This window comes from Rhamphochromis sp. 'chilingali', assembly GCF_963969265.1.
Source record: "Rhamphochromis sp. 'chilingali' genome assembly, chromosome: 18".
Classification (NCBI taxonomy): Eukaryota; Metazoa; Chordata; class Actinopteri; order Cichliformes; family Cichlidae; genus Rhamphochromis; species Rhamphochromis sp. 'chilingali'.
Window position 1 is genome coordinate 20,835,722 of NC_137945.1, and position 20,693 is coordinate 20,856,414.

General features: G+C 39.4%; 1 protein-coding gene across 6 annotated transcripts in view; it reads right to left on the reverse strand.

Moving 5' to 3' along the window:
* relch (RAB11 binding and LisH domain, coiled-coil and HEAT repeat containing) overlaps nt 1-20,585 on the reverse strand; it is a 37,572-nt gene extending 16,987 nt beyond the window's left edge. The window contains exons 1-13 of one of the 6 annotated variants that reach the window (XM_080864985.1): nt 20,000-20,585; nt 15,100-15,189; nt 12,388-12,459; nt 12,196-12,251; nt 11,958-12,071; nt 11,532-11,726; nt 11,235-11,326; nt 10,613-10,742; nt 10,260-10,429; nt 6,810-6,885; nt 6,625-6,720; nt 5,786-5,809; nt 82-194 (exon numbers count right to left, since the gene is read on the reverse strand). In XM_080864985.1, coding sequence (XP_080721111.1) covers nt 82-194; nt 5,786-5,809; nt 6,625-6,720; nt 6,810-6,885; nt 10,260-10,429; nt 10,613-10,742; nt 11,235-11,326; nt 11,532-11,726; nt 11,958-12,071; nt 12,196-12,251; nt 12,388-12,459; nt 15,100-15,189; nt 20,000-20,453 — 1,682 coding nt within the window. In that variant the 5' untranslated portion in view covers nt 20,454-20,585. Of the gene's footprint in view, nt 1-81; nt 195-5,785; nt 5,810-6,624; nt 6,721-6,809; nt 6,886-10,259; nt 10,430-10,612; nt 10,743-11,234; nt 11,330-11,531; nt 11,727-11,957; nt 12,072-12,195; nt 12,252-12,387; nt 12,460-15,099; nt 15,190-19,999 lie in introns of all 6 variants that reach the window. The other 5 variants (XM_080864986.1, XM_080864984.1, XM_080864989.1 and 2 more) reach the window with 5 other exon arrangements.
* Between the last annotated feature and the right edge of the window lie 108 nt (nt 20,586-20,693).

Consider the following 20,693-nt stretch of genomic DNA (forward strand, 5'->3'; position numbering starts at 1 on the left):
GACAAAAACACACATTTGAGAAAATACTGGAGGCAGGCAGAGTTTTTTTAACCACAGGCTGTTGACACAAAGTGTTAGCACCTCTGCTCATCATCCGGTCGCTTGATTAGGTTAAAGAGGATGTGGAGAAGCTGGTCTCTCTCTTTAGGCTCTGGGTGAAGGCAGGCAGTACATAAGATGAGTGGAATCAACTCCTGAATTAAAGAAGACACAGAGACAGAAAAGGCTAGGATCAGTTTAGATTACTCTGCAAATACATTTTTAAAAAAGTGTGTGGTTATGGTTACAACACACAGGGATGGAAAGGATGGTTTGTAGCACTCAAGCAGGCCCGTAATTCTATGGAGTAGCAGGAACAGCAACCGGGAAGAGGGGGCTTATTATGAAGACAGAAAATGGGAAAGTCACAAGGAGAAAAATACACAGGGGGTCACTCTTAAAAACCAACAGCAGATTTTCAACACTCCTGCAAACATGCTTACGGTAAATCCCTTGCTGGTTTCATATCTACTCTTCTTTGGACTTTGAGGCACAGAAAGTTATGGCCACATACTGTAGAAGCTTAGTAGTGCATGCACACGGCGGCATATAGACAGATAAACACAAACCTAATGCACTAGTTCTCCTCATATAAATGATTCCTACTTCAGAGTTCAGACAAAGTTCATGGGCCTTCCAGCCAGAGGGGAGAGCACTCAGCTGCCCTTGATACAGGGCCTCCATGGCCAAACTGTGGTCAGCCCTGCATTCCCGCCACACACACCGAAATTAGAGAGTGCACACAAAGTTAAAAATATATTTTTTTTCAAAGTCTGTTTTTTTTCCAGGAAGATATGATGTTTTCCTGCCAAGTACTGGAAGAACAAGCTAAACCCCAATGCTGGATGGACAAAAGGACCTAACAGAGAAACTTGGGTAAAGATAGACTGTGATGAGTCACTCGTTCAATGCTGGACCAACCCTCTGAAGTCACTGCCATGTTGGCTATATTTTAGAAAAGCAAAAATATAACATTTGACTATCAAAAGGGTCATTTTAAGTGGTTACATGACTAGTCCAATATAGTTGAAGTCAATTTCAGCATTAGAAGAAGAAAAAAAAAAAACCAGCTTAAAATGACAAATTAAACAAATTCAGCCAACTTTAACAGTCACATTGAATAATCTTCTCCTGCAGTCTATTACAAGGCTACACATTTTCACAGGACACATTTTGGAGAGTCAACAGCACTGGGCTGATAAAGCAAATAGAGGAATTCATAAACAGCACACATCTAAAAAGCCAGAAACCACGCTGACCCTGTTCTATTTCAGTGTGGACTCCTATGATGTGAAATCTCCTTCATAACTGACCAGTCCTGTGTAAACACTGTGGGCAGGTAGAGTGGACAGAATGACGCCAGGGACCATGGACCAGGGGCCAGATTCAGGGCAACTACTCCTTTTGATTTAAGGACCAATGTAGAAGAGCCTGCATTCAGTAAAGGAAAGCAACAACTCCCTTCCATGTGACTATTCCTTTCAGTCTTTTCGGTTATTTTAACTATGAGGCTATGGAAAGACCAATGTCTGCTTTACCACTCACATGATGGCTTACAACTTTCATCTGAGATGTTGCATGCAACATCTCAGCAGCTCTCAATGACAGACTGCCTTATGTAGTTTCTTGACCCAGATGCTCATTATTGGGTATACCTGTAATGTGTCTTATCTCCAACAAAAACAGTAATGAACATATCTCTCTTAATACTACACACCAACTCATCCATAGTTTCCAGAAGATGCACACTCATTTAAACCACTAACAGGTGACGTGAACACGTGAACAACACTGCACTTCTTTCTCCAGGCATTTCCTGATGGCAGCAGGATAAAGTTGTGTGCCAAACTGCATAAACTGCTCAGGAATGCCTCCAGGACTACAAGGCCAAATCAAAGCATCGACCCAGCCTCTAAACCTCACAGAAGTTGTTTGAAGAACAGCGCGTTGAAATAATTCCAATCCAAAAAGGCCCCACCTAATTCACAGAAACTGAAGACCCAGTGCCAACGTGTTGGTGCCAGACACCACAGGATACCCTTACTGCACAAACTACACATATTATGCACGTGGTTTAAATGTTAAGGCTGTCTCAATACTTTAAGATGACTGGACTTGTTAGTTTTGTTTTTTCCTCGCTTTGTGGTTAGGTTTAGGCATCAGAAGAATTTAAAGTAACTTATTGCTCTTTCCACTAGTTTTTAATGTTGTCAGCATCTACAAACTGGATTATCTGATCACTTGGTATAGATGGCTTTTTAAATTGCCCTGACCTTTTCTTTGGCACCTGAACGTGGTATGCATGCACATCACAATGTGAAGTCTAATCATTTTAGTAGCTCCCTGAGCAATCATCAAACACCAACATCAGGCCAAAATAAAAAAAAAAAAATAAAAAAAAAAAAAAAGAAATTCCAGCACTTTGGTTGATGCACAACTACTGAAAATTACATCAGCCAAAAGTGGAGTTTAGGCATAATGTCTTAGGTATGAAATATTCCAACACAGAATTTCTGACACAGGTCTGTTTTGAATTCAAACACATGCATTCAATAGTACATTACCAGAAATTGTCTGTCAAAGAAACAGTTCCAGTAAAACTATCAACCTTCTGTGTCATGTCTAGGTCCGTTAAAGATTACAGATAATCTACCCACTAAAAACAGGAAGTCTATAATTGCAGTTTTTAGATACCATCTTTGCCTTAATGATGCCTGGAAAGTCTATATAAAAATAGTACTGTAGCAAATTACTACAAAATAATGTTTTTGACCAAAAGAAAAAAAAGAAAAAAAAGAAAAAAAAAAAAGTGTTGCAATGCAATCCTTTAAATTTAAGAAAAACACAGGGTTTGATGATTTACAGCATCTGCTAATACAGCCAGGTGGCAGGCAGTGTTTCAGTGTGTCATACTATCGTTTTAAGTCAAACACCTTTTGTCCTTAAGAGGGTTTCACATTCAAACAAGTAAAGGCGTGTCTCCAGGGTCGTGCTGGTTAGAAGGGTCAAGCCTGCAATACGGAAGCACGGGCAGCTTTATCTGTGTGGGTGTGAGTATGTGTGTACACACACACGCACACACACACACACACACACACACACACACAGTCATGGTCTGTGAATCTAACGGATATTGTACAAAGTCCAACTATTCAAGAAGTCTTAATGCGCTGCTGCATTTACTTTTTTTTTTTTTTTTTTCCTGCCAGCCTTTTCTCCCTTCAGTTTGTTTTTCTTGATTTTTAAAAGAGATTAAGTTCTCCATAACTGCCTGGGGGTTGATTAAAACCTCATAACCATGGTGATATGCAAAGCAGCCCGACCAAAGACTACTCCAACTAGATTTACCTCTTTCAGTATATCCATTTGGTTTCCGATCAAGTTTCAGTTCCTTGTATAAAATTTCATGCGCTGCACTTATGTTACGCATGGACACACATAGAACACCTGTGCAGGTGTCAGCTTTTAAAGAGTAATTTCTTGCTAATGCAACATTTTTTGTTTTATTGTTTTTTCAAATCTCCTTTCCTACTCTTCTCAGTAAAAAACAAAAAACAAAACAAAAAAACACTTTTGTTTGTGGAAACAAAAGCACTTAAAACCAATCAGTTGCAGGAAGAAAGCTGGCTGCATTTCGTTAAGTCACCTAATCATCAAGATTTGGGATTTTAAAACCTTTTTTCTCCAGGTTTTCAGATTTAAAAATAGAGCATAACCCCATTTATCAAACAGTTGCTAAACTGATATTTATCAAAACAGTTTCAAAATCTTTGGCATTTAGACACTTAAAGAGATTAGACTGATTGGGCCCATGTCTGATGAGCTTAATAAATCAAAGGTGAGCGAATTGAAGAGACATATCGTACAGCATGGCATATTAAGACTAAGGGCCTGATTTACAAAACAGGGCAAATCAGTGTGAGGTTGCAACTGCAAGAATGTGCTGTAAGGAGCTGAAACAGCAGCTGATCTACTAACAACACACTAATGTACAAACAGATGTAGGCGGCTCATTTCTATAAGAGACCAACCCAATTTAATGGAAAAAACAAAACAAAAAAACCCAAAACAAAACAAGCAGATCAGATAAGCGAGTGATCGTTCTGCTACTTTCTGCTAAATGGAAAAAAAATAAAAAATAAAAAAAATAGAGAAATTACAGTATAAACACTTTCTCTTCAGAAACAGTATGGTAATTCAGACTCAGGCAGCTGAAGGGGAATTCAACTCATACTGATTGAGACTTTGTGGGGTCTAAGAGGTTCAGGCAGCAATTCTCAGGATAAATAACACTATTATTTATCCCTATTTATCCAGAGAAGGGCTTCTTTAATCAAGACTGCTATATAAACATAAAATGTATGGGTCCTGCAGGACATATAGAACACTAAACGTTATATAAGATCAGACGTTGAGAGATTTGCATGTTACTGAAGTTACTCCAGCTGTGTGTAAATGGAGTCATTGTTCTTTTGCACAAAGACAGACATTAATTTAGTACACTGCAGATGTGTCTTAGTCACATAAATTTAATTTTGACAGCGAGACATTTTAATATGATATGTAACAGAATCGGTACTGGACACATTTAAAATCAAACAAAACCATAAAAGAAACCAAATTAAAGTGGAGTGAAAAAGTATTTGCCCCCTTATTAATTTCTTATATTTTTGCATATTTGTCACACAAATGACGAAGCTGCATTTTGTATTTACTTGGGTTATCTTTGATTAATATTGAAATTTGTTTAATGATCAAACCAGCCACACATCTGAAAGCAAATTGATTTGCTCTCCTGATATTTAGACTGTAGTATTGATATTTTAATCTTTTTTTCCCCCAAATTTGCATGTAACTGATGCAAATATGCAAAAAAAATGAGGACTCGGGTAGGGCGGCAAATACTTTTTCACAGCAGTGTTCGTAATGTTACATTGCTCTGTGTGATGTGCACACTGCTGAGAAAAAGACGAGCAGGCTCTCTTAGTTTTTTCATGACCAAATCTCTGTTTAGAAACATGAATAAAAATGAAACTGCGCAAATCATTTAAGGTCTGCTCTATATAGGGCGAGGACACAGTGAACAGCTATAGCTCATAGCTATGGCACTGTGCTCAGCTCTAAACCGTTCACCTGTGTTAATTACACACTCATTCTGACAAAAACCTCCCCCTGGCATTTCAAATAAAGAACACTCCTAGTGAGAATGACAGCCACATTAGCCAAACAACAGCCACACCTCACAGTTACAAAACTGCCATTATACCTCTTAACGAGTAGATAGCAACCCCCAAGGAGTGTGATTTGCTCTGGAATGTTCTGTTAATAAATTTGGCCCCAAAACTGCAACGCAACTTACTTTTTGGGTACACACTATTTTTCAGTGTCACCGTTACAGGATTGCAGACTGTATTTGCAAAAAATAATAAATATGGAAAATCAGAGCTTATAGTTGGATTTCAAACAACTTCAAGAGCGTTATGCCAGGATATTTTCCCACTGTTGTCTGTTCTCACAGGAAATAATTCCACTTCACCTGTGCTTAAGTGAAGCTATTGTCCGATCCAACTGAGTTGGACATTTGTTATCTCATGCATTTCTCTCAGGTAAGAAAAAGTTCAGGGCTGCAGCGCATGTGTGAAAATATATTTAGTGACAGCGGTTTTGCAGCAGAAGGAATTGGCATTAGTTACACTTTTCTGATCTACATGTGAGAATCATGCAAATGAGTGCGTGAAAGACTCACCTGGCAAAGATGCGCAACCATTCTCTAGAAGAGAGGCATGCATGAGAGTGAGAGAATGAGTGAGACGAAAAGAGAAGAAAAAAACCGTGAAGGCAAAAGGACAGCAAATATGAGAGGAAAAAATGCAGAGGAAAAATGATGAGGACTTCTGAAAAACAAATGCCATGACAAAAGAAGGTGACCCGACATATCAATAGATAAGACACAAGTCAGCAGGATCTGGCAGGTAAAAATGTCTCCAACTCTATATTCGTATCGCTTGGGGAACGACAAAAAGGCAACACAAGGACAAAGGCGCTTTGTGCATCATCAAGTTTGAGACATTGATTTAATTATCTCAAAAAACAGAAATCACACAAATCCCACTATTGCCAAGAAAACAGCCTTTGCACAATGTGTAACTCTACAGTTCATATTCATATTGTGAGAACAGTTTAGGCACAAAAGGGAGAAAAAAAAGGGGGTAATGTTCCTTTAAAGCAGTAATATTTCAGTAATATAGCAGCAATATTTCACATAACAGCAGATGGTGAAGTGGATGAATCACCAATGGAATAATATGTTTGCAAAGTTGTCAAATTGGCACCATTACTACCAAAACTACTGACAATAACCACATTAAGCTGTTTAGAGTCGTTTCCCCTCTACATTATAAATACACAGTTTAGAGGAAACTTTAGTAGTTGTGAATGACCAACTACTTTTTTTAACCTATTCTCATCCTTGCTGCTCTGTGTGTATCTATTGGTTATTAAAACAAGAAGCCTGTGATGGTGACAATGAATGGGGAAACAGGGAGGAGAAGAAGAGGGCAGGATGACCAGCACAAGCAGGTTTACCTCTCGTTTAGCAAGAAGGACATTAGGGACGATGTGAGGGAGACAGCGACCCAGCATTAGCATCACACTCTCCTCGCTGTCTGCTATACGAGACACCTGGGAACAGGAGGGACATTATATTCCGTTTTTCCTAAATTTACTTCTTTTCTTTTTTTTAATCTGTATATGAAATGTGTGCTCCTGACCTCTGCTCCTAGGCGGCTGTCGGAGCACATTCTGCAGAAGGACAACAAGGCTTGCTGGAAGGCCGGAGATAACTTCCTGAGACACCACAAAAAACAAAAGACCAAAAACAGTCACTACAGTCTGCAACACTTAATCTGTATACCACAAGTGCTCTGGAGAATGTCCTGACCGTTGAATGATTGAGGACTGGAATAGATTACCCTGCCACTGAGGTTAGTGCTGCCACTCTCCCATGTAACGTGACATTACCACAGTACTAAGAATAGCAGGTGGCTGACTAACAGTAACGCACCACTCACTTTTTTCTTTTAGCACCACATAAATCAGATTTTGTTTTTTTAAGGGAACACATATTTAAATGATAAAAATAATGAAACATCAAAAAATATCATTAAAAATAATACATCATAGGTGGGACACAAATAAGAAAAAAAAAAAAAAAAAAACATTAAATGAATGAAAGCTCAGTTTCAGTGATGACTAGTTTAAAGCACAATACACTTTCTTACTCAAGAGGGCAGCCACACAACCTAATACCTGGTTTTAGACAAAGACGAATAACTACCTCCATCTAGTGGCTACATTTAGTGACTACACAAAAATGGCCAACGTGGCTGTAGTAGACACGGTTGGTTCTAATAATTTTTACAACTATATATTTTTTTCTTTTTGGCCTTCAAACCCCCACAGAGAATTTTACATTTTAAATTAAATAAATAAACAAAAAAATCTAACCGTAAAAGTGCAGAATTTTTAGCTTTTATTCAGCTTTAGCTTTTAACAGATATTACATTAACTGCTTAGAATTTACAGCCACTTTTAAGTTTAGTCCCCCATTTTCAAAAGCGCCAGGTCACTGGACAATTGACTGATGAGCAGTTCATGCCCAGTGAGGCCTCTTCATTTGTTATTCCATTAAAATTTAAGCAGACAAAATATCTGGAGTTGATTCCAAGTATTGAGCGTCTAATTTGATAGCTGGAACTTCACTGGAACTTTCCAATGACGTCCAAAGAGATGTCAATGTAAATGAAAGAGGCCATCCTTAGGCTGAAAAACTAAAACATACCTCTCAGGCAAACGGCAAAAACTTTAGGAGTGGCCAAATTAACAATCTGAGTCAATAACACTGTCTTAAGTAGTTCTATCACTGTCAAAGTCTACAATCAAGACACGCCTTTTATGAAGGCAAATGCAGGGCTTAGAGGAAGGCACACTCTGAAGAACAGATGGCTATATTGGACTTTGCCAGACTAAAAGAGCATGCACCTATCTGAACAAATGAAACCAGGTTTATCTTGTATCAAAATGGTGAGAAAAGTTTTGAGACCTCACAGTCTGAAGCATACCACATTATCTGTCTAACATGGCGGAGGCAGCGTGAACACATATGGCTGCCAGTTGGACCAGCTCTCTACAGGGTGGGACATTTAAATGGATGCACCGTAATAACATGGGAATGGTTGGTGATATTAAAGTCCTGTTTGTGGCACATTAGTATATGTGAGGGGGAAAACTCATCAAGATCGGTGGTGACCATGGTGGCCATTTAGAAGTCGGCCATCTTGGATACAACTTTTGTTTTTTTCAATATGAAGAGGGCCATGTGACACATCAAACTTATTGGTAATGTCACAAGAAAAACAATGGTGTGCTTGGTTTCAACGTAACTTTATTCTTTCATGAGTTATTTACAAGTTTCTCTTTGTTCACAGCCATTGACATGTCAAAGAGGTTAACACGTGAGGAGCGGATCGAAATTGTGTTGATATCTGGTGAACGCAGTAACCGGGTCATTGCAGCAGATTTTAATGCAAGACACCCTACGAGACCACCCATCTCCCATGCTACAGTTAGCAAACTGCTTGCTAAGTTTCGTGAAACTGGTTCAGTGTTGGATTTGCCAAAATGTGGACGCAAGAAAACTGTCACTAATGAAGAAACATCAGTGGCTGTCCTAGCTTCATTCAGCAAGAGCCCACAGTGTAGCACTCGCCACATGTCACTGGAGAGTGGCATTAGTCGAACATCCCTTCGGCGGATATTAGCTACTCACAAATGGCTCCCTTACAAACTCCAGCTACTGCAGCATCTTAACGAGGATGACCCAGATCGGCGCACAGAATTTGCAGAATGGGCAAAACAAAAATTGGAACAGGACCCTCAGTTCACGGAGAAGATTTTGTTCAGTGATGAGGCAAACTTTTATGTGAATGGTGAAGTTAACCAACAAAACCACCGCTATTGGTCTGACACTAACCCACATTGGATGGATCCCTCCAAGACTGTTGGAACAACAAAAGTGATGGTTTGGTGTGGTATATGGGGTACAACGATAGTGGGTCCATTCTGCATCAATGGAAACCTCAAGACCACTGGATATTTGAAATTGCTACATGATGATCTGTTTCCCTCTTTATGTACTGAAGCTGGCACGTTCCCTGAGTTTTTCCAGCAAGATGGTGCACCACCACATTATGGGTGCCAGGTCCGAGCATTCCTAGATGAACAGTTTCCTGGAAAGTGGATTGGTCGTCGTGGGCCAGTTGAATGGCCCCCTTAAGGTCTCCCGATCTGACCCCCTTAGACTTTTACCTTTGGGGTCATTTGAAGGCAATTGTCTATGGTGTGAAGATACGAGATGTGCAGCACCTGAAACTACGGATACCGGATGCCTGTGCTGGCATTTCTCCTGCGGTGTTGCTATCAGTGTGTGAAGAGTGGGAGACGAGGGTTGCATTGACAATCCAACACAATGGGCAGCACACTGAACACATTTTATAAGTGGTCAGAAACTTATAAATAACTCATGAAAGAATAAAGTTACGTTGAAACCAAGCACACCATTGTTTTTCTTGTGACATTACCAATAAGTTTGATGTGTCACATGGCCCTCTTCCTATTGAAAAGACAAAAGTTGTATCCAAGATGGCCGACTTCTAATTGGCCACCTTGGTCACCACCCATCTTGAGGAGTTTGCCCCCTCACATATACTAATGTGCCACAAACAGGACTTTAATATCACCAACCATTCCCATGTTATTACGGTGCATCCATATAAATGGCCCACCCTGTAGTTTCAATTATTGATGTGACTGTTGATAACAGTAACACGATGAACTGTGAACTGTACAGGGCTATACCCTGTCATATTCAGACAAATGTTGCAAAGCTGCTGTTACTGAAGATAAAACTGAAAGCACAAAGATACACAATCAGCAACTGAATTTGGCTGCACTAAAGGCCTGGCAGGACATCTCAAGGGATGTCCACAGGTTTTAGACTCAGGCAGTTAGTGGATTTACATATGTCACACGGGTATTAAAAAAAGCCCTATATTTTTTGTTTACATTTGAGCATCATATTTGCATTCCTTGATACAGGAAATGTTAGGAAAGTTGGGTCTTTGTTTTGCAAGTTTTTTTTTCATGCCTGAATTTTCACTCACCTGTTTGGCTGATCAAACTGGACAGGTGGCTTATTCTTCAGCTTGCTGTGAGTCTGTGGGTGGAATTGTGATGTGTTCTGAGTAGAGAGGTTGTCTGCGTTATTGTCAGGCTCTGAAACCCCTCGGATGTCCAGATACTTGCCATTATCCATGGGAGGCTGAGGATAAGACTACAAGATGTTAGCATTATAGGGTCAAATATTTGGGCTTGTAACAAACTACAGAGAAACCGTCATACAGACTGAATGATTTTCCTTTCTTCTTGCTTTTTTTAAAAATTTACTATAGAAAACTGTGTGACTGGTAGACATTTAAATAAGCCTGTGCTTTACATATTCAAAATGACCACATACCACAGAAAGAGGGTCAGCGGAGCAAGCAGTGGTAGCAGAAGAGGAAGAAGTGTTAGATGTATTCTGAGAGCCCAGGTCCAAAGTGGTTGGAGGCGGGGAGGAAACTGTCCTCTTCAGTGTTTGAATCTCACTGTGGGGCAGAGGTAACATAACATAAGTCAAAAAATACTACATACTTAATCAAGCAGCAAGTGAACGAGACAATCGACTGTTTCACCCCTACCATCAAAGTCATGCTTGAACTGTTCAGTAAAATTGGTCAGAATCCTGATGGTGTCAATTAAAGACTTCACATGACAAGAAAATGAAGTTCCACTTTTTCATCAGACCAAAGTTTCCTCTGTAATTTCATGCAGCTGTGGTGCTTGGGAGAAATTTCCAATCTGGTTTTACACCATGGCCAGTTTTGGTCACGGTTATAGAAACTGAAAACTTCTGAGACTTTTTTTTTTAATGAATACTTCTGCTGACTCTTTGCTCAGCAGTAGAAGGGGTAAATGTTCTTGCTGAAATGACATGCAGTGAAAGAGCTATGAATGTTGGAAACCTTGTCAGGATCAAAGACTTCAGAGTTTTTCAAAAAGAATAGTATACGAGCACAGACATGCACTCAAGCACACACCATTGCAGTTTCTTTATCTGCTCTGCTAGGTTCTGCTTCTCATTATTGAGGAGGCTTATCTGGTACTCCAACTCTTGCACGACTTCTGTCTGCTGCTAAAGAGAAGAAAAAAAACATAATGCAGACAAATTACAAACTCAGCTCAAGAGCCGGAGCTCTGAAGTCACAACTTCTTCAGATTTAACTGAAAGAGAAAAATCACTTTACGTTTAGTTTCACAGCCTTTTCTCAATGAATCTCTCTGGTACTAGAAGGAATACAAAGCAATAAAACAGGTTCAACTCAGCGTACACACACCTGTTGTGAAAGGTCAGGCTTCTTTAGTGGATCTTGGGCAATGCAGTTTCCAGGAAGATCGACAAAATCCACTCCAACTGACACATCAGCTGTGTCCCGAGGAGAAGGGAGGGGGGTGCCACAGCTTCTGTAGAGCTGCAACAGGTCGGGGGGTTTGGGGATGTTGAGGCCAACATCATCCCACAACTCAAAGTCCTGGGAAGAAACATAAAGCAAAACAGTTTAGTAATTGTCATTTGTGTCAGGCATGGGCTCTTCCTTTGCATTACACAATTATGTGCAAGTACAAGTTTAAATTATTCATACTACCTTCAGTACTTTCTTATGAATTAGGATGTTTTTTGTTGTGTTTTTTTGTTGAAAAGGAGACAGACCTAATTTTAAAAATAAAAGACTAACTCCAGTTAGGCATTTACCATCCTTTACCTGATCATCATTTTCATCAGAGAAGGTGATGGATGAGAGTTTGTATTCATTTTTCAATAAATACTCATTCACAAGGAAGTTTAAGGCTCTTTTCTCCAGTGGGCGGATAGGCTCCTGAGGCAGAGAAGAACAAGGTCGATCACGGCAATGTTCTCACAAAGGTTTAAAGGGACACATTCGTTCATTCTTCACTCATTTCACCACAAAGGAAAAATTAGAAAGCTTGTAAATCCCCCACCTGAATTTCAGGGCTTGACTTGTAGTTTTTTCTCTCCTGAGAGGGCACTTCGCTCTCTGAGAAATTGAGAATATATGAGATAAATTTGAAAGGATGCTGAGCATCACTCACCAAAAGGAATTCTCTGACAAAAAGAGAGAAAGCTGTAACAAAAAGGGTTCAGGTGGAGAAGAAGTTAAAAGTGCGCCACACCTGCTGCCTGAGTCAAGTTGGCGCGCAGAGCCTGAATGGTCTCCTTTGCTTTCCGTAGCTCAAACTCCAGCACTGGACAGGAAGTGACAACACACACAGGAAGTGCATCCAACCAAAGACAGGGAACAAACAAATAAAACAGATGGGTATGAAAAACCAAACAATGACACAAAAGATTAAAAAGTCATAAAAACAAAACAAAAAAGGATGCATGCAAATCATGGGTCTAAGGAACGCATGCAGCAGAGGACTATGGTAAAGCTGGCAAGATGTTTCTTGGACAGGTGTGTTTTCTGCATTGAGACGCAGCTCAATGATAGAATTTCCTGCCCTTGTTTTCCTCTCATTAATACTTAACAAATGGAAGTCCAAATTTACCTACATTGTAGCTGAGAGGCAAATAAATCCATTCAGGCTACTAAAATGTATCCTTGATAAACTAGGAGCTGTCTGACACAGGTTTTTATAAGTAATAAGTAATTTACACATTTTAATTCAAGCCACTCAAGGGACAGCCAATGCTCAAATGTTTTGTTCTTAAGAGATAAGACCATCACACTATGAACACCACAACATAAAGCTATTTCAGCTAACAGACAAAACGTGAGTTTGGCATTCTTTGCTAGGTTACCGATTTAGACTCGTCTTTCTTGACTTTGACTTTGCAAAACAAATAAAAAACAAAACAAAAAACATAACACGATCAAGCCAATCATAGAAACTCGAGGAAGCTGTTTCTGGCATCTTATATACTATCAGAAGGAGCAGAAGGTATTATTTATAAAAATGTTTATTTTTAATCTGTAAGTAAAAATGGTAAATGCTAGATTCATACTGATTTCTTCTTTAAAGAACACACAAGGTCTTAAGACATGTTAGATTAAAAACACACGCAAAAAGTAATAAGCAATGGAGCAGGAAAACTATGTTGCATAGCTGTGCACTGAAAAATCTGCAATTTGGTCCGTCTCTTGTTTCCCCAACATGTGTCACTTAAGGTTTAAGGCTGCTGTTGGTTTCACACTTCTTTATAGCGTGAAACCAGGTTTCACGCTATAAAGAAGAGCTTAAAAAAAAAAAAAAAAAAAACAACAAAAAGCCGAAAAACATTTTCAGGAAACAGTCTGAATTTCCATATAAAGGTCAAAGCCAATTTCTGAGCATTAAAAAATAGTAAATTTCTGCCAGAGGAAACCGAGTTACCATTCAGACCTTCCTAGCAGATCAAGTGCACAGGATGCAAACGCAACAAAATGGAAAACCAAGAACTGAATAACGGGAAGAGAAGGAAAAATAAATAAATAAAAGCAAAAAGCTAGACTGGATGGAGTGACTTGTCCAGTATTTTACTGGGGTTTGATCAACGTCAACGGAGAAAGCCAGAAAACCCAGAGTCAGACAGCTGGGGGCAGGGCTCTTACAAGAAGAACAAGTTGAGCGGAATGAGAGTGGGGATGTTTCAAAAGTAAAGAGAGAGGAAGGGAAACATGGCAATTTGGTAGAAAGGGCAGTGTGTGAATAGTCATTTTTAAAAATGATGCATAATTTGGAGGTGTGAGGTAGAACCAACATCTCTGCTGCATGGTTTTAACTGGGCCCTTACTTCATGTCATCGTTTTTCTCAACTGATAAAAGCCCCAAACCAGAAGCAAGCGTTTCCCGCATTTACATTATTGGTGCATTAACTGGCGTTACCCAAGACTTTACCATCAGAATACAACATACACATTTAAATTAAATGACATTTATATTCATAGGACAATCTATATGCCATCCCCCATCCCATCATGCTCTACAATCTATTTCTCACCCTTAATATTCATGTACAGTGGAAGGGAAAACAAATTTAATGTAAAAAAACAAAAACAAAAAAAACAAACAAAAATACACAACATAATCCACCACTTTAACAGTTTAGGCACAGTTTTGGGACACACACTTACACACACTTACTTTTAAAATGTGTGGATGGCTGCAGAAAACTGTTACTAGCTTTAACCCTTATAATCTAGCAGACTTCTCATGGCTAAACATTAATGTCTTCATCTTGAGGATTGTGAAACTACAAAATTAAAACCAGAAGGGGATTTGGTTAATACACAGTCCCTGCCTGATCCCATTTTGCGTTCGGCATTCTACATAAATATCAAAGGCTTACTCATTTATTTTTTCCTTTAGTCCACGGCATAAAAATGCTCACCACACAACACCTGAAAAAAGGCAATATGCCAGTAAATGAACACCTGTTCTTAAACCCAATGGTGTGATGACACATCATTGGCGTCAGGAGGAGCTGTTAATGTGTTTAGCTAAAACTATCAGACTGTGTGTCACGAATGAGCCATTGAGAGGGGAGGGCGGGGGAGAGTGCGCTTTTTAAATAATGCTGATACATGTTTGGTACCAAAAATACCACAGACTGGTTTTGCTGTGTGACGGTTCGTGAGAGGAGGCACAAAGACCTCAATGAACTTAAAAAGAGAAAAATGTGACTAATTTATCCCTAATAAAGCAGGACTGACAGAAACACATTTGTGTTATTAAGCAGAGTTTATTTATTACTGGTCATCGTTGTTATTAAAGCAGCTTTTAGATTTCATTTTGCCATATTCCACGGCGCTCCCATTCAGTCATTGTCTACTCTCCCGATCTTTTATCCCCAGTGTAAGCTAGGCCTCTTGTTTTGAGCCCTGACCGTATGGTTCATCTTACCTGCCACCCGTTCGTCTGTCTCTCGGTTACCGTCATCTGAGTAACGAGCAAAGTCCAGAGAGTCTAAGGTGCTGATGCTGCCTGCTCGATCTGAACAAAAACACAGACACAGAGACAGAAGTGAGACAAGTATACACCTGCATAACCATACAGCTAAATGATTGCACTCCCCAAGAGCTCACAGTTGAAAAATTTAACTGTGCAGCCTACATGGTGCTCTATAGATTCTTCTCTATGAAATAATAGGATCAGCTTCAGTGTGGTAAAACCCACTTCCAAACTATTAATTCCACCAACTATACACAAGGGTAGGCAGGTGCTAAGAGAAGGAACATAAAGGTGATAAATAAGCACACTCTTTGCTCATATTTCACTGGGCTAGGCTGCTCTGATAGCTAAGTCAATGGTGTTGGCTTTCTTTCCACAGCAACGCAAGTGTGAGATTGGCCTGTTTGTTCTCTGATATCAAGATACAGTACAATGTCAAGTCATATGTGACCTTGTTGGCCTGAAAGACCAAAAAAAAAAAAAAAAAAAAAAAAAAAAAAAAGCTGTGTGAGTAATTTAACTGAATTAGCAAATCATTTCCACTCATTAAGTTATAACTTGTATTATAAACTTTGATCATATTACTACTTTGGATTGTTAAAATCCTCTAGAGTTTAAAAAAAAAAAAAAAAAAAGACTGAGGAAAACTTAGATATCAAAGGAAAAAAAAACAGCATGTATTTCCCTTTGTAGACAAGTAATGTATTTCACTAATATTTCTTTTTCTGTTACATATAAGGTTTGTCTATATAAGCGTATACAATATTTTATGTCATGTTCAAATTCACGACCATGCAACTTTATGATATAGTGACAGTGTTTCTCCAATGTCTGTCTACACAAGTGTCATTGTTCTGCCAAGCTGATGTCAGGCAAACTAATTTTCCTGCATAGAAAGCTTCCAAACATGTTTACTTCCTGATGATGTGTGAGGACATTTGTTGTTAGTAGCTGCAATCCATCTGGCAAAACAGTGAGTAATAGAGTTTGCAGGTGTGCGTGCGTGAACGGAGCAAAAGAAAAAACAAAAAAGTAATTTGATAATGTGAGGGGGCATTTGCAGATGTCCTTTGTGTACATGTCTGATGTGCAAAAAAAAAAAAAAAAAACCAAGCCTGGTTGACCTTTCATTTCCTTGACAGATTTGACACTTCAGTCTGTCACCACCTCCCTTTATTCAACCCCAGCTGATTATACAACACCTAAGCGCACACAGATGATTGTCTTTCTACTTGCCAAAACAGAAAACGCTAAAAGATATAAACTGAAAGCTAAGGTACACGAGTTTACATCAGGGCCTAGGAGCTGATATTGATGAATGGTCAGGAGGAAGCCAACAGGCACTTTTAATTTAATGGGAAGGTTTTTGGCAAGACTGATTTAAACTGTGGTTATAAATATGGGATGAAAAAGTGGAGCACAAATTATAAGTGAATCACAGACAAGCACACAAACCTACACAAGATCAAATATCTTAGGTCTTAAGAAAATAAGCCTTTTTTGTCTGGCAGCAGATCATTTTATTTACGTCAGTGTGTATGTATGTCTGTATGCATGTATGTGAATAAATGATGATGATTTCTTATTGAGATTTTACCACTGATTCTGTTTATCTTAATATTTTCAACTCAAACTAACAGAATAAAGCCATTTGAGGCACAGTTTCCAGTACAAAATTACTATGTCAAGTCAGGATTTCCTATTCCTAAGCATGTTATCATTTCAATCGCTTTGCATAGTATTAGAAAAAAAAATCAAATATATGTTCATGTTTACTGTGTGAATTCATACAATACAGCAATATACTCCTATTGACAGGTTACATTAGAGTGCAGCACATTGAAAATGTAGTTTGGCGATTTCAGACTAGGACAGCACATAAATTGTGGTCACAAATGATCTAGAACTGATAATGTGAAGCTTCTATTTAACCTATTTAAAGAATACAAAAGTTCCTGCAACGATTACAAATAAACAGTTGCCTGTCTAGCAAGAGGTGAAGAGAGAATCCTGCAAAATTCATTGCAGCAAATTAGCAAGGTGGTGGGAGATGGCATGCTGTGTCATGTGCCCTAGAGCAACAGCTGCAGATGCAGCTTGTAACACAGTCATTATCCACACACATGCTCACTGCTGATTCACAGTCACAAGTTTTGTTTTTTTTATTTGCAATCACCACACCAATTACATTTCAGATTCATCAGAGATTTGTTACTTCGTCAGAGAGATTTTGTTTTAAATTCTAGCCTGTATCACATATCTAAAAAAAAGAAAAGAAAAAAAAGTATTATTTATAGCACTATATGGATGAAACCTATCCAAGGAAACTATCACACTCTCTAGACTGTATGCTGCAGGTGCAATATCCATCTTTTCATTAACTTCAGACTTGATAACAGGCATCAGAATCTATGGACCAAATTTATTTCAACACAATAAGTCATCATAAACTAGACATTATTTTATTTATAGTGTTTACAATCATAAGGATCACAAAGTCAGAAACCACTGAAGGGGATTTGTTTAAAAACAAACAACAACAAAACAAACAAAACACACACGAGAAATTGGCTGTTGAAATAGCAAGCTGTTCTGTCAATGTAGAAAAAGAAAGCAGACATCCAAACAGTATCCCTCCTTCTTTAGCAACAAGAGCAACTTAAGTAAATCCTAATGTTGCAATGTGGCAGAGAAATTCTCCCACATGAAAAGAAAGATAATTGCAGAGATCACATGAGGTCTGGACTATCAGCTATGCTAGGATGAAAAATGACATGGCCTTCAGCAAAGTCTGTCCCTCATATCAACTCATTGTTACAGGCTACAGGCTTGTAGATTACACCACTTCTCTATGATGTTCCTGTCACAAGCACAACAGGGGAGGTGTCAGGTCCTTTCAAACTCATGGTCTTACCGTGTTCCAAACCTTTTGGGAAATAGGAGATACTAAAAGACACACATCCTATAGTGGTTTGTGTTTACTGCTGTAGCCTTAAGGCATAGATACAGGGGCAGAATTTAATTATAAAGGTTGAACAGATTGAAAAAAAAAGACAAGGAATATGACTAGCTGCCGTTTGCAATCTGGAAAAGCCAGACTGAGGCCAGCTACCAAGACACACGCCTAAAACTATACTCCGGTTTTCTGAGATCTTAGGCAATGTTCATTGCCACTGCATACAAAATAGTTGTGTCTGGTTTTAACATTTATTTATATGAATCCCTCAGCTGGAAAACTGCCAAATGCTTCTACAGTAAAAATACATAATTTAGCCTTGTTCCATAATTTGAAAAAGTCAAAATTACATTTGCAGTGCAGCTTCAATGACATGCTGCAAAAAGCCATAGCTATTCAGTCTGGCACACTGATAAAAATCCTTTCATTCGTGAGGGCAATGTCTCGAATGAATGACTAAACTCACCCTACAAAAACATCTTAAAACCGTGATATAAAATCAGTCAGCCTTGATTTTGAGTGCATGTTTCACTGCCAAATAGATATTGGAAGAAGACTTTTTTTCTCTCCCCCCCTGCTAATTTCAAACAGTCAAGTAGACAAACACACCCACTGGTGTGACATGGCACTTTCTATTCAAGATACAATCTGTTTTCACCAAAACACACTAACAGAAAAAAAAAAGCACCTCATTTTCAGTGGAAGGGAGATTTATTTCTGTTAAATTAGTGTGGTGAACAATGAATGTAGGTGTAACATAATTCAATTTACTACCTATAAGCTTCCTAATCTATCACACATCTAAAATTATAGAATTATAAGATTATAAATTCTATTAATGAAGTCTACAATGAATTCATGAAGTAAATACAATAATAAATGTTGAGTCAACACATTTCTAAATGTTAGACCAATATATTTTCATCTGGTCATTTTTTAATGCTAATGGTCTATCATTGTAGCCAATTTGCTAATCCTTTAATGTCAAGACATTATGCTGAGTGCAAATACATTCACTTGACTCACTGGTATGAAGTGGGGCCACAACAAATGTTTTTGCTGCTATTTAACAAGATTTAACTCTTTAGTTACTGCTTCTACTATAGCAGGTGCTGTTTATTTGTGGATGAGGCTGTGACCATGGGTACCATTTGCATAGCAGGTCTGCCTAAGGTCCTTGCTGCCAGACTCTTCAACTGCTGTGTTGGTGCATGGTGATTAATGAAAATGAGTCTTGTAAATGGATTAGGGTGCAACAGATGTACACATTTTACATAATAACATTTTATCTCCCTAGCTGGGTAGACGCAACCTGTGTAGAGCAACACAACCATTTACAAGACACTTTGCTCCTGGACCAGATGATACAGCTTCAAACTAATTCAGGAAGCCTGAAGCCTGTTTTATCATTATTACAAGACTGTAGAATTCTCCTTCGTTCAAATGTGCTATTTGAGCAATACTGTGGTTCAGGGAAAGGCAAAAGCTGTTCGTACAGGCACCCGCTTCTTCTCCTTCCTCTCTTTTGTTTTCTATAGCCGATATTGACCTCTGACGGGTGTTTTCCTACAGGGCTAAATTACACTTGGGCGATCACTACAGGTCACCAGCATTATTACGCTACCAGTATTTATCTTTCAGTGAGTAGTTAATGTTTAATGCCTTGTCACAACTCTGTGTTAGTCTGTCATCTCACGACTGACCCACAAAACCCAATAGCTGGCTGCGGCCCTGGAGCTGAAGAGCAGGTGCAGCAAACAGATCTCAAGCTATCGTAGCCAATGATTAAAGCTAACGTTAGCCAGCTGATGGGCTAACTCTGTTTCATACAACATCAATACAGAGCTAGCGAACAGCTACATATGTAGCACTAAGAGAGCAGCTAACGACACTTACTCAGTGGTCCTCCAGGTCCGAGTACCTGGTCTTTGGCAGGTGGAGTACCGCTCTGTCGTTCGAAGTTGCCAGGGTTGGAGAAATAATCCCTCAGCCGGGGGAGCTCTCTGCCTGCTTCCAGCAGTTCGGTGTGAAACTCCAAGGCCGTGAGGATGTATTGGTCCCGCAATAACTGGGCAGCGATGACATCTACAGATACCCGCGTCTCGGCGCTGCCTGCCATAGCGGAGGTGGCGGCGGCCGACGCCGAGATGCCCTCACCGCTGGGGCTCGTCCGGTTGCTAGACAGCAGGAGCGACGGAGGCTCTGCGTCTGCAGGCGGAGAGAAAGGATTGCCTGGCGGTGGTCCTGGCGCCCCGTCACTCGGACTCCGCTCTGTGTCAACTGTTTCGTTAGGGCGCCGTTCGGCCTCTTCTTCAGAATCACTGAGATTAAATGGGTTCACCGACGCCATTTTTGCCCTAAAGAGATTTTTTTTTTTTAAAGCTAGCTAAGCTAATCACACCCGCTGCTTCCTGAATGGATATTAGGTTAGCTAAGGTTTGGTAGGTGGAAGAGGAGGAAGAAGAAGAAATGCGAAGCTACGATTGGTCAAATGTAAGAGACGCTACTCCCAAAGCCCGCCCCTTTTATGGAATACTGGAAAAGTATTGGGTACATTTGATGTAGAGAGGAAAACTAGGCAGGGCACATT